Source organism: Apostichopus japonicus, chromosome 17 (assembly GCF_037975245.1).
Source record: "Apostichopus japonicus isolate 1M-3 chromosome 17, ASM3797524v1, whole genome shotgun sequence".
In the NCBI taxonomy this organism is placed as follows: domain Eukaryota; kingdom Metazoa; phylum Echinodermata; class Holothuroidea; order Aspidochirotida; family Stichopodidae; genus Apostichopus; species Apostichopus japonicus.
The window spans coordinates 10790319-10803034 of NC_092577.1; the positions used below are offsets into that span (position 1 = coordinate 10790319).

Sequence of the window (12716 nt, forward strand, 5' to 3'; positions counted from 1 at the left end):
TTATCCTTACTGATTACAACGTTGATTTTTGTCTTAGAGATAGCCTAAGTTGCAAATGGTTAATCTAAAGAATACTGTGATTGGTTTGATTTCAGTACTGTTTTACATCAACACTGTTTTACATTTCACCCTGAAAATATGAGACAACAAAAGGAAAAGGAAAAGTAAAAATGTTCATGTCGAAGTGGCACAATGATTGACACTGTGACCAAAGGCCCCCTCCCCTCCCCAGATGATAACTTATGAACCCTGGTACCAGGCTCTGGAATGGAAAAGATCTCTAGGGACATTAAAGGTCTAGGGACACCTATGAACAACATTATCACTCTAATAGGCATTAGAAATCATGAAAATAGCTCCAACTCCAATCAAAATCCATCAAAGATAGATTGACCATTTTACAAGTCCTTCTTAATTCTAGTTTTATTTATGGATAAACAGTGATAAATGTAAAGGGAGTGACTACCTAATTTCTGCTATGTTATCCCTTTGTTTTCACAACCTTCATTTCAAGGACACTGGATTGTGGCTTAAGACAATTTTTTGAGATATTTTATTGTGAAAAGAGGAACACATTACGCAAATGATTTATGTGGGCTGGAAATTATTACGGGTTAACTTTTTAAGGGCTACAATAAGAAATTTTGATGATCGCAACACTCCATGTCATAGTTTGCACATATTTAGTGAATTTCCCAGAACTTCAAATGTGTATATCTTGGAAACGAAAAGAGCTTTTCGGAAACTTTCAACAGACTTTGACTGAGACTATCACACAGAACAAATGTACTGAATATGGGGCATTTTGGCTAGGGTGTCCATATTACTTTAAGGCCTGGAGTTGTTCATCATAAAAATCTCTATGATTTTTCAACATCTTAAAGCTCAAAGCTACAGATGGTTGAGTTTGCTTCTCCCTTTAAAAACACATACATGTGTTTTCTAAGGAAACCTACTGTAGTTTATTGTCACTTCTAATAAATCTTGGGCATTGGGCCAAGAAAAAAACTCCTCTTCGGATGGACCATGTAGGCCTACCACTTTTTTCTTTGGGGGGGGGGGTTTACTTCAGTATATATCTCTAAAAGTGATAGAGTGTTATCCCAATTTATTTTACAGGCTACCGGAGTATGGTAATCATTAATATTCTGCCTTGTTATTTATCAAGAGAAGGAAACAAATTACAGGGTCTTCCTTTGTTTGGCGAACACGAGGTTTTAACCACAAGATATACTAAGATAGATGTACTCACTTTGAAGGAACCTGTTTTTGAAGTTTATCAGAAAGCTCCCTGAGTCTGGACAAAGAAAAGACAAAAGGAACAGAGAAATATTATGAAGAAAAAAGAAGACACAAACAAACAATGCTTTTAGATATTCAAGATGCTGAATAAACAAATTTGCCAAGGTACAGGGGCTTACAGTTTGTACAACAATTACTGTATGGGCTTCTGAAAATTTGTTCATCATGAAATGTACTGTAATCATAAAATATTTTGCAGAAAAAAGTTTGAATGTCTCATCTTTGCAACTGTGTAGCAAATTAGTGTACATTTTAAAGCAGTTTGCTATGCCTTCAAAGATAAAAATGTTCCCTGCATAGTTTGTTTTGTGAGGAAATGGAAAAAATAAATGAAAAATGAAATGAAATGAATAAAACTTAAAATGACAATAAGGCTGAGGGCAGGGGGTGGCAGGGGACTTGTTGCCCAGCTATATCTGGTATAAAATTGCTCTTGTGTTGAAAAGTGAACAATCTTTATTCCATAATAATATTTTACACAAACTGTTTCCACAGTCAGGTGTTCTGCCAATGTTGTGAAATTAGATTTGCCACTCATATATACTGTCTTGTTCATTTGTGTTTGAAGATATATCTTACATTTGTTATTTAAACCTTGTCTTCAATGACTATCATAACAAAGAACAGTATTAGTAGTTCCGTCAATGTATGTAACATGTTCGTAGGTATGGTAGAATACCATAATTATGTTCTCTACATTAACATACTGTGTTATGTAACTGCTAGATAGACACTGCTGTTTCTGTGTTCGTTAGTCAAATTGTAACCCCCCCCCCCCCCTTCGAGCACAAGTTGTTTCAATTTACAAAGACATGTAAACTGCAAAAATTAAGTGAAACTACAAAACATCCATATTGTATTTCGAGACATTTTCACGGATAATTTCTCCAACTTAGCAGAAATTATACAGTACACTTCATCGCATGTGCGAAGGAAGTTTTCCTTGCTTCGTACAGTTTGACTCCCGACCTTTATAAGTACAATTCTCTCTTGTAACGGCAGAATTTGGTCAAACCATTGACGTAATCACATTGCTATAGGATAGAACAAAACAACTGAGCAATAACAGCGAGAACGTCATCACCACTATCTTTTAAAAGAACAATTATGCCCTAACTATCAAATTACTATCAAATTTACCATAAACAATAGGAAAATGTACAGAACACATTGAGGAATGGGTATATAATGATATTCAGAATTCATCTGTCAATAGATCAATATGTCTTTGACTGCCCATGTTTTGTGAATAAATGTGCCTGATACTAGACTCACCGAACCTCTTTGTCCTCAATAAAGTTGTGCCTAGTGTAATCTACACAGTCTCACTTAACACATGGCTACAGCCTTGGCCTAACATCAGGCCTAACACTACATTCCATATGGGCCATAATAAACAGTATGACTAGCCTAGTCCTAACACAGTTTGAACCTAGGCTAGGCCAGATCAACATAGTATAAGTTACATATTACTAGTTACTAGCCTACATAGTGTTGTTACATTAAAATTTGCCATGTGCACTGAAATGGCAGAATTCCTACACAATTTCCCTAGGCCTTACTGTGTCCTATTACTGTGTATACGCTGGCAGTTATATAAGTATAATATATCATATAATGGCATTCTTTATGCGAGTGATGAAATTTACAGCTTAGGCTTATTACTTGTTGTGGTAGGCAAAATATATGAGGATTACAAAAGATTCTGGGGCCAAGTGTAGAATTTACCTGTCACTCAATTCATCATCAGTTCCCGGTAGCGGATGGACAACGAAATGAATCGACGCCATTTTCCTTTGTGAGGTGACTCGATGATTTACTGATTACATCTCCAAGTGCAAAAGGAGAATCATCCGAAATGTGTTGGTTTTCCTTCGCAAAGAAACTCAGCGAACCACTGGCACTAGGCGAGTGTGATTGTATAGGTTCTGGAATATCCAAACGGAGGGCTAACGTATGTACGTATACGCATGGCAGACATGCACTATGGTTGCCTAATGACGCTTTTAATTCAACATGACCTCATATCCTAGACCTACTTACACAACTGAAATATGTTAGGCTGGACACATTAATCACATTTCCTATTTATTTTAAATTGTTCCAAAACAATACTTGGTCTTCGGAAGAGAACGATATTTCCTACTGCACGATGGCTGTAGGATTATTAATAGCAGGTCTTTGGCTGAATTCCAAACAAGATTGACCAGTACGGTGTTGTCGTTGTCACTCACATATTCATGCTAAACTCAAGGCCTTTCATACATGATTGACGGCCCAATGACCACGCCTATTAACATAGAAAACGAAACATTGTAGCAATAATCGTTTTCTAGTGAGGGATGTCATTAGTGCGTTGGGAACAGGGAGGGTTCCACTTAATTAAGCGTCCAAGTGGACGGGAACCCCCCCCCCCCCCCATCTATTCAAATGTTCGGAGACCTCCTGGTGCGCCCATTCCTCCAAATGAAAATTGCCACGTCAACAAAAACAAAACTCAGGCAGGAAGATACACATCTTTTTTAACATCTAAATAATTTATTCACATCTGATATAAGTTCTGAAAGGATTAAGTTATCCTCTTGGCCCCGATATCTCCACCATGGGCCTATGTCAGGCTCTGGACCCCACGCCGACATTGCTCCGCACTTTGGCGCCAAGTTCCACTGCCTTCAAATGTTGATCTAAAATCCCCCCCCCCCTCCCCTTCCAAGTATCTGGGGATTGAAATGTGAGTTTTTTTCTTTAGGCGTCTTCCCTCGCCTTCATGTAAATAAACGAGAAGATACGCACAGTCAAAGCTTGAGGAATACTCCCAATTTCTCGGAGCCCACCTCCCCCCCCCCCCTCCCGTCCAACTCACCATGTATACCTTACAGCACTGTGCTATGTTTACTTAATAATCGAAGATCTAACACAGTGAGATGTTAGAGTAGAACAAAGGCTTACAGGAAGTTTGGGTTGAATTGAAATGTAATGAAATGAGGTAAACTCTAACCATGCTTTCTTCATAAAAGTAACTGCAATACCGTGAAATACCCGTTCGAGTAATACTTACGTACTTACAGCATGTGATCAGTTAAACATACAGTTGTGATCGCGTAGGAACAAATGTATAAAATATTGACTGGGTGGAAAACAGGTGGGACTTCCCCAGGAAAAAAAAATTATCGTTGATGAAGCTACGGTTGCCCAGATCGGACAAGCTAAATTTTACCTATTTTATATTCCTCAAAAATTCTCGAAATTTTATTCATTTTTCTAAAATTCTTTTTCGAATATTCGAGTGTGTACAAGGCGGCGGCAGCACTTTTAATCTGGGGGGGGGGCACCGACATCAAAGGGCACTTTGCAGAAATTCGATTGGACTGATGCAGCCTTATATTTAGTACCCTTTATAACTCTTATTGTATTATCTTATTTGCGTATACACATCACTCCATCAATGCCCCCCCCCCCCCTCAAGGAAAATATGCATACAGCACTGCAATATCTAATGAACAAATTGGGAAACAAGGAACAAGTTTTCTTTTGAGACAAAATGAGGTGAAATCATGCTAGTTGCTAATGTAGATTTTATTTCTTGTTAATATATCTTAACAATTTTTTTCCATTCGAAATAGCTTTGAGTTTGACCGACAGAAATTCATTAAAAGTCAGGGGCGTAGCCAGGATTTGCAAAGTTGTATGCACGACAATCTGAGCGGAGCGCCACCATCGGTTGGCGCGGAGCGTAGAAGAAAATTTTTTGTTTTACAAACCCCTCAGATGGCCGGAAACGGCCCTTCCCGAGTGTTCATTCTGGTTCCCTGGCCTCTAATTGTTAACTTGAGACACCTCAATTTTTATGTAGAAAAAGGGCACATTTTTAACCCGAGGAAAAGTGGGGGCACGTGCCCCCTGTGCCCCTCGGTTCCGCCGCCCTTGAGTGTGTATACCAACAATTTCGATTATATTATCTTGTCAAACTGTTGCCATTTTTATATCAACATTATTTTGAAATTTCCAATACATAATTTTTAAATTTTTAAAACAAGACACCCAAAAGTCGACTTCAAATTTCATCTCAAAATTGACTTATCAGTAACTTGGGTTTGCATCTTTTGTTTTGCTTCTCTTTTTTTTTTTGGTCAGATTTTTTTTGCGATACAGTAAGAAACAGTAAAAAAAAAATTGAGAAACAAGTTTCGACATTTTTATATCGAAATTCCGTAAGCTTATATCTAAATTTTCTTCTATTCTGTCTCAAAATGTCCACATCCTTCTCGAAAGTAATTTTTTGCTTTTACATCGAAATATCGACTTGTTCTTCGAACACAACTTAGAGTTAATCCAGAGGTCACTGGTTCATATACTTCTTTAAATTGAAATTGTCATTGATGGAGCAAATTATTACTCCCGACATCCCCCTCTCCCCACAAAGAAAAGTGGGTAATCCTCCCCACCCTCTCCTCCTACCCTCTCCCTCCTACCACTGTCCTCTTCACCTTGTACCTACATCATAACAAACGTCCTGTTCAAATCGAATCGCGGAGGCATACAAGAAATTGAGAAACAATGTGGCTATTTAACTAATAATGGGCGTGGCGTAACCGGTTTGAAACACTCAATAGTTACTGCACAGGTGTCAATATATGTGACCACGAAGTAATACCACAGAAAAAGCTATATAGTCATTCGTCGACCTACTAACCAACCACAGCAATACATGCACTTCAACTCATGGCAGTTGTTTTGTGATGACGTCATTTATCTCAGGCGATGAGAGGACTAAACCAGTCTTATAGACAAACCAAACCGTACTTGTTTGCTAGATATTAGGGTGTACACGCAATAACACGCTTGTCCAAAAATCTCATTGCTATCAATTTTCCTTCCAAAGTTTCCATGCTCTTCTCACCTGAAATTAAAACATAAACGTAAGCTAATAAAAGATCTGGACTAAATCTAGAACTGTCTATGTCAGGGGTTCCCTAACAGGGGTGCATACCACACCAATAAATTAAAGGTGGGCGCTCGATCGCTACCCCCTCCCACCGAATGAAAAAAAAAGTGAGAAGGATATGAGTACTAATTTTGTAGGCTATAGCTATTCTTTTGTTCACGATACGCACCTTTAATAATTATGCTTAATGTCTGCATGGAATGCAGCCAAAATCGATGATGACGTCAGCTCCTTGCAATGTAAATATTAAAAAGCGGCTGAGAATTGAAAATATCGCAGAGCTTGCGAAACTCCGAATTAGCATATTCATTGATCCAAGCCCTCAGTTCCGTTGTTGCGAAATATAATAAGTTACAATTTATTTATTTTATTTCGATGAGAATTTTTGGCAATAATCTCATGCGATGTCATTCGTGGACAACGTCAGCAACTAGCTTTGCTTTCCTTTTAATATCGAAATGATTACAATCCAATAATTGAGTTACGGGACTGGGGTTATTTCAAGCTGTAAAATTGTTACATGAGACTATATTAGAAAGTCAGATTTCGTGTTTGTGGAAAACCGTCGGATTTCACTCTCATTCGCATCGTCATAAATTGCTCCCAAAATTGTTATTCTGTAATAGATTAGATTCATGGATTCCAACAAAGGGCCGGATAATGCTCGACCAAATAAACTGACAAATTGTCCTCAGTATGAGATAAGAAGTTCCAAAAATGGTCAGCACGTTTAGTTTCTTATATCGCAATAATATGATATTTCATTAAGCCGAACAGAAAAATGAAACATTCCCAAACCTTGAACATAAAAAAGGAGGAGTGAGAATTTGTGAAAGTTTATTTGGTTAGGATTGTTTGGGACAACATTCTGGTAAGCTGAAGCCTTAACCTTCACTTTCACATTTTATTAAGGCCTTGTTTTGTCACCCCATTGTTCCAATGTGATCCAAAATGATAGTAAAGCATAGGAACCAAACGAGAGAAAAAAATCCCGATGGGGTTTAGGGTTTTTTTCCCAGATGAAAATCGGCTTTTAGATGCTACGGTGGCTCATACGGGACATTGGAAACGTCAACAATTTATATTCAAATTGCGATTATCACTTTCACAACTTCCTCTTCTTTTCTCGTAAAATGCTACATTATTCATATTTTATCAAAATATCTACTGATTATCACATATTCCATTTTTTTCCCTCGAATTTACGACTTAAATTAATACCAACATTTATTGGGGGTGTATCAACGTTTTACCATATTTGGTTATGAAAGTTTCAATGAACTCATAATTTGAAACCTCTGTTTCAGTATTTTATCGACCTTTGTCGATAAGTCAAATAGTGGGAACAAGTCGAAATTTCACCTCGCTCTGTCGACTATTTAACTGAAACTGTTGACTATAAATTTTATCTAGAAATATTTCACTACATTTGCAAAACTATGATCTGATGAAAAGATTCCCAACACAAGGGGGGGGGGGGCAATTTTAACAATCCCATGGACCTTCAACTGTATAGCAAATATTATCACGTGGGTGAAGGTAACTCCCCCACCTCCCCCCCACCCCACCAACCCACCCCAACAGACTTGTGGATTCTTTCGGGCCCAGTGGTTTTAAACTTGCTTTACTGCCGATAGGCCTTTTTAATAAACTCAACTGTGAAGTTTTACCTATAAGCGTCGTTCAATAAATAAATATTTCCAAATGTTTAGAAAGTAACCAAAAACCCTATACATCAATTAGTGTATAGAACAAATTATTATTTTTTTTTACTTTTAATACATATCTCATGTTATTTAAACTCGGTTTAAACTATCATTTCAATATTTACATAATTTAAGGTAAAGTAAACCTATAGAGCCGTTTAAACAAATGTTTACAACATTATTTGAATTAAGACCTATATCTAGTTGATCGTTCTGATAACAGTATTAAAACAACTTAGCAGGTTTCAATGTTTACGTGATATTTTTTGATGTGATGTTGAATTAATTCAATGTTTACTTAATTTAAATAAAAAATATGAAAACTGATAGTAACAAGAACACATGTAATAACCATGCGACAGGTGAATGTGATTTCTCTTCATTTTTCCCCTTATGATTTCAAATTTAAATGGACACAAAATATCCTATTAATGTTATAACATATGTTTAAACACGGTAGCAATATATCTACTCTAATCATATATGTGAAAGTAATGAGACTTCTGTGGCAGCCTGAAAAGTTGAAAGACGTTTGTTAACAAGGCTACGATTCGCGGTAGTCCTCTACCCCCGCCCGCGGTTACGTCGGGCCCCGGAAACATTTATGTCACACCCCTCCCCTTACGTAATTTTATAAAGCTGAGAATTCAGAAAAAATTATCCCATTATTTCCCGGACCTCCTCCATATTTCCGAAGCACCTAATTTAGGCCCCTGGTCCAGAGGTGTAGCGTTCTAGCTGACTCTCGTCATGTCTGCTACTCCGGGCCCCCGTACCCCCCTCCCCACCCCACACCACAAATTGCCTCGCAAAGTATGAGGCATCATTGTTTAGTTGATGGTTGTCCTCAAGAAATTAGTGGAATGTTTTCAGTTGACAATGGTGTTCCCTGGATAAAACTAGTTGTGGATATGGCTAATGTCGCTGTTACCAAATCAGATTATTGTCTTATATATTTTGTCACTTATGTTTGGGTTGAGTTCATTTCGTCTGGTCCACGTTCGCCACTCTTAATTTATATTTTTTGTATGGTAGGCCAGGAAATTGAGTGAATATAGAAAATAATATAGTATTTGGGCAATAAATCAGTGTCATAAGACAAGTAATACAGTTAAAATGTGTAAATGGGAGCAAAAATTGCTCAAAGGTGGCTACCCCCAAAAATTGTTTCGATGGTGTTTTTTACACATACAATGAAAAATAGCGCCACTATATTGGTTAATTAACGGTTCAGTTGCAAATTCTGTGATAAGATGTTATAGATTTCTGCGGTGTAACGTACTTGGACAGAACTGGGTCGGTATTCTGGCCACACTTAAATGTTATGACATGTGTTTTTACCGGTGTGAAGTTAGATACTTATTCCCCGTTCCTCGTTCGACATTCGCGAATGAGTAACTGCTACCGATTCAGTTACGTATTCGACAATGGTATCGACGTAACACCTCTGGCAAGACAAAAGCTTTCTTACAAGATGTTCAACATATGGTCGTGGAAAGAGGTTTATCTATGGCCCATGGGTCATATGAACTCTAATAACTATGTAGAAGGGTACCATAATGCATCTTGCCCGGTCCAAATAGTTTTTGACCAACTAAAATGACCAGTACTTCATCAGCTCTTAAATTAATGTAAAAAAATTACTTTAGGCCCTAATCAAGACTAGCACGCCTTGGACCACCTTACCAATGGGTCATATGAATTCTTAACACATTGTAGAAGGATACCATAATGCGTCTTGCCCGGTCCAAAGAGTGCTTGACCAATTAAAATGACCATTAAATCAACATTTTTTTTTAAATAAATGTAACGGGAACTGAAATAAAAACATTTGGGCCCTAATCAAATCGAGCACGCCTTGAACCGCCCAACCAATGGGTCATGGGAAGTCTGAGGACCTTGTAGAAGGGTAACATAATGCGTCTTGCCCGGTCCAAAGAGTGCTTGACCAATTTAAATGACCATTAAATCATTACTTCTTCAATGAGTGTAACGGGACCACGAAAAAGCTTTGGGCCCTAATCCATGCAGCACGCCTTGGACCACCTAACCAATGGGTAACATTAACTCTAAGGACATTGTAGAAGAGTACCATAATGCGTCTTGCCCGGTCCAAAGCGTGCTTGACCAATTAAACTGACCATGAAATCATTACTTCATCATCGAGTGTAACGGGACCACGAAAAAGCTTTGGGCCCTAATCCATGCAGCACGCTTTGGACCACCAAACCGATGGGTAACATGTACTCTAAGGACATTGTAGAAGAGTACCGTAATGCGTCTTGCCCGGTCCAAAGAGTGCTTGACCAATTTAAATGACCACTAAATCATTACTTCTTTAATGAGTGTAATTGGACCATGAAAAAGCTTTGGGCCCTTATCCATGCAGCACGCCTTGGACCACCTAACCAATGGGTAACATGTACTCTAAGGACTTTGTAAAAGAGTACCATAATGCGTCTTGCCCGGTCCAAAGCGTGCTTGACCAATTAAACTGACCATTAAATCATTACTTCATCATCGAGTGTAACGGGACCACGAAAAAGCTTTGGGCCCTAATCCATGCAGCACGCTTTGGACCACCAAACCGATGGTTAACATGAACTCTAAGGACATTGTAGAAGAGTACCATAATGCGTCTTGCCCGGTCCAAAGCGTGCTTGACCAATTAAACTGACCATTAAATCATTACTTCTTTATTGAGTGTAACGGGACCACAAAAAAGCTTTGGGCCCTAATCCATGCAGCACGCCTTGGACCACCAAACCGATGGTTAACATGAACTCTAGGGACATTGTAGAAGGGTACCATAATGCGTCTTGCCCGGTCCAAAGCGTGCTTGACCAATTTAAATGACCATTAAATCATTACTTTTTTAATGAGTGAAAAGGGACCACGAAAAAGCTTTGGGCCCTAATCCATGCAGCACGCCTTGGATCACCAAACCGATGGTTAACATGAACTCTAAGGACATTGTAGAAGGGTACCATAATGCGTCTTGCCCGGTCCAAAGCGTGCTTGACCAATTCAAATGACCACTAGATAATTACTTCTTTAATGAGTGTAACGGGACCACAAAAAAAGCTTTGGGCCCTAATCCATGCAGCACGCCTTGGACCACCCAACCGATGGTTAACATGAACTCTAAGGACATTGTAGAAGGGTACCATAATGCGTCTTGCCCGGTCCAAAGCGTGCTTGACCAATTCAAATGACCACTAAATAATTACTTCTTTATTGAGTGTAACGGGACCACAAAAAAGCTTTGGGCCCTAATCCATGCAGCACGCCTTGGACCACCAAACCGATGGTTAACATGAACTCTAGGGACATTGTAGAAGGGTACCATAATGCGTCTTGCCCGGTCCAAAGCGTGCTTGACCAATTTAAATGACCATTAAGTCATTACTTTTTTAATGAGTGTAAAGGGACCACAAAAAAAGCTTTGGGCCCTAATCCATGCAGCACGCCTTGGACCACCCAACCAATGAATCATATGAATTCTATGGACATTGTAGATGTGTACCATAATGCGTCTTGACCGATCCAAAGCGTGCTTGACCAATTTAAATGACCATTAAATCATTACTTTTTTAATGAGTGAAAAGGGACCACGAAAAAGCTTTGGGCCCTTATCCATGCAGCACGCCTTGGACCACCCAACCAATGGATCATATGTACGCTAATGACATTGTAGATGGGTACCATAATGTGTTTTGCCCGGTCCAAAGCGTGCTTGACCAATTAAAATGACCACTAAATCATTACTTCTTCTATGACTGAAACGGGACCACGAAAAAGCTTTGGGCCCTAATCCATGCAGCACGTTTTGGACCACCCAACCAATGGATCATATGAATTCTATGGATATTGTTGAGGGGTACCATTATGCGTCTAACCCGGTCCAAAGAGTGCTTGACTAATACAAATGACTAATGCACAATCATTATCCAGTAGATTCATCAATATTTTCTTTTTTGAAGTTTTACTCTATGTGTGTACCAGGGTGGTGATACAAAACAATAGCAAGATTAATGCTAATTGGTGCTTTACGATCATCAGCATACAAATTTTCCTTCCCACCCAGGAGAAACACACGCGCACTCTTTTTTTTTTTTTTGGGGGGGGGGGTGCACGCACCTTAGCGCAACTCCATTTCTCAGAATGAAGTGATTAATGAAGACTGGCAACGCAATGAAAACGGTTTTTTATTATTCGTTCATAGAACTTAATTTCATTTCTTTTATTCGTTTCACACGTCACAGATTTACAGATTGAAAGAATAGAGAAGTTTTCTTGCCTCTCTCCGTGAAAGTGTTTGTGAACGCTGTTACCCCCTTCGTAGGTTCTGAAAGATTCCACTGCTACATTCTATATAGAGCTGACTAAGGCAATCAGTCATCTCGGGTCAAGCGGAGATAAACTTACTTTAATAGTTTATTTAGCAAAATAGTCTTCAAGTGACTTATTTCTACCCAGACATATATTTTATGCCGAAATCCCTTTCTGATTTATTGATGATCTCCATTAGTCATAGTTGGTAATGAACCAATCCAAGTTACCCTATGTACTGCCATTCTATATGCATTTTTCATTTTATCGTGTTCCCATGTGCTTGTCCTTCTCTTAGCGATTTTTCAATAGAAAGTTTCTGTTGGAGTGTATAGAGGGCAGATCCGCCATAAGAAGTTTCACTGGGTTTATTCCAACTAAACATAGACCAGGGTTAGTGTGAGTTTTTAGCAAATTTCCTTTCATTCAGT

General features: G+C 38.6%; 1 protein-coding gene across 5 annotated transcripts in view; it reads right to left on the reverse strand.

The window, feature by feature from the left end:
• Positions 1–3541, reverse strand: part of LOC139984577 (E3 ubiquitin-protein ligase UBR5-like) — a 62978-nt gene extending 59437 nt beyond the window's left edge. For all 5 annotated transcript variants that reach the window (XM_071998522.1, XM_071998521.1, XM_071998519.1 and 2 more), the window contains exons 1-2: positions 3031–3541; positions 1253–1297 (exon numbers count right to left, since the gene is read on the reverse strand). In XM_071998522.1, coding sequence (XP_071854623.1) covers positions 1253–1297; positions 3031–3092 — 107 coding nt within the window. In that variant the 5' untranslated portion in view covers positions 3093–3541. The remainder of the gene's footprint in view (positions 1–1252; positions 1298–3030) is intronic.
• Positions 3542–12716: the final 9175 nt, after the last annotated feature.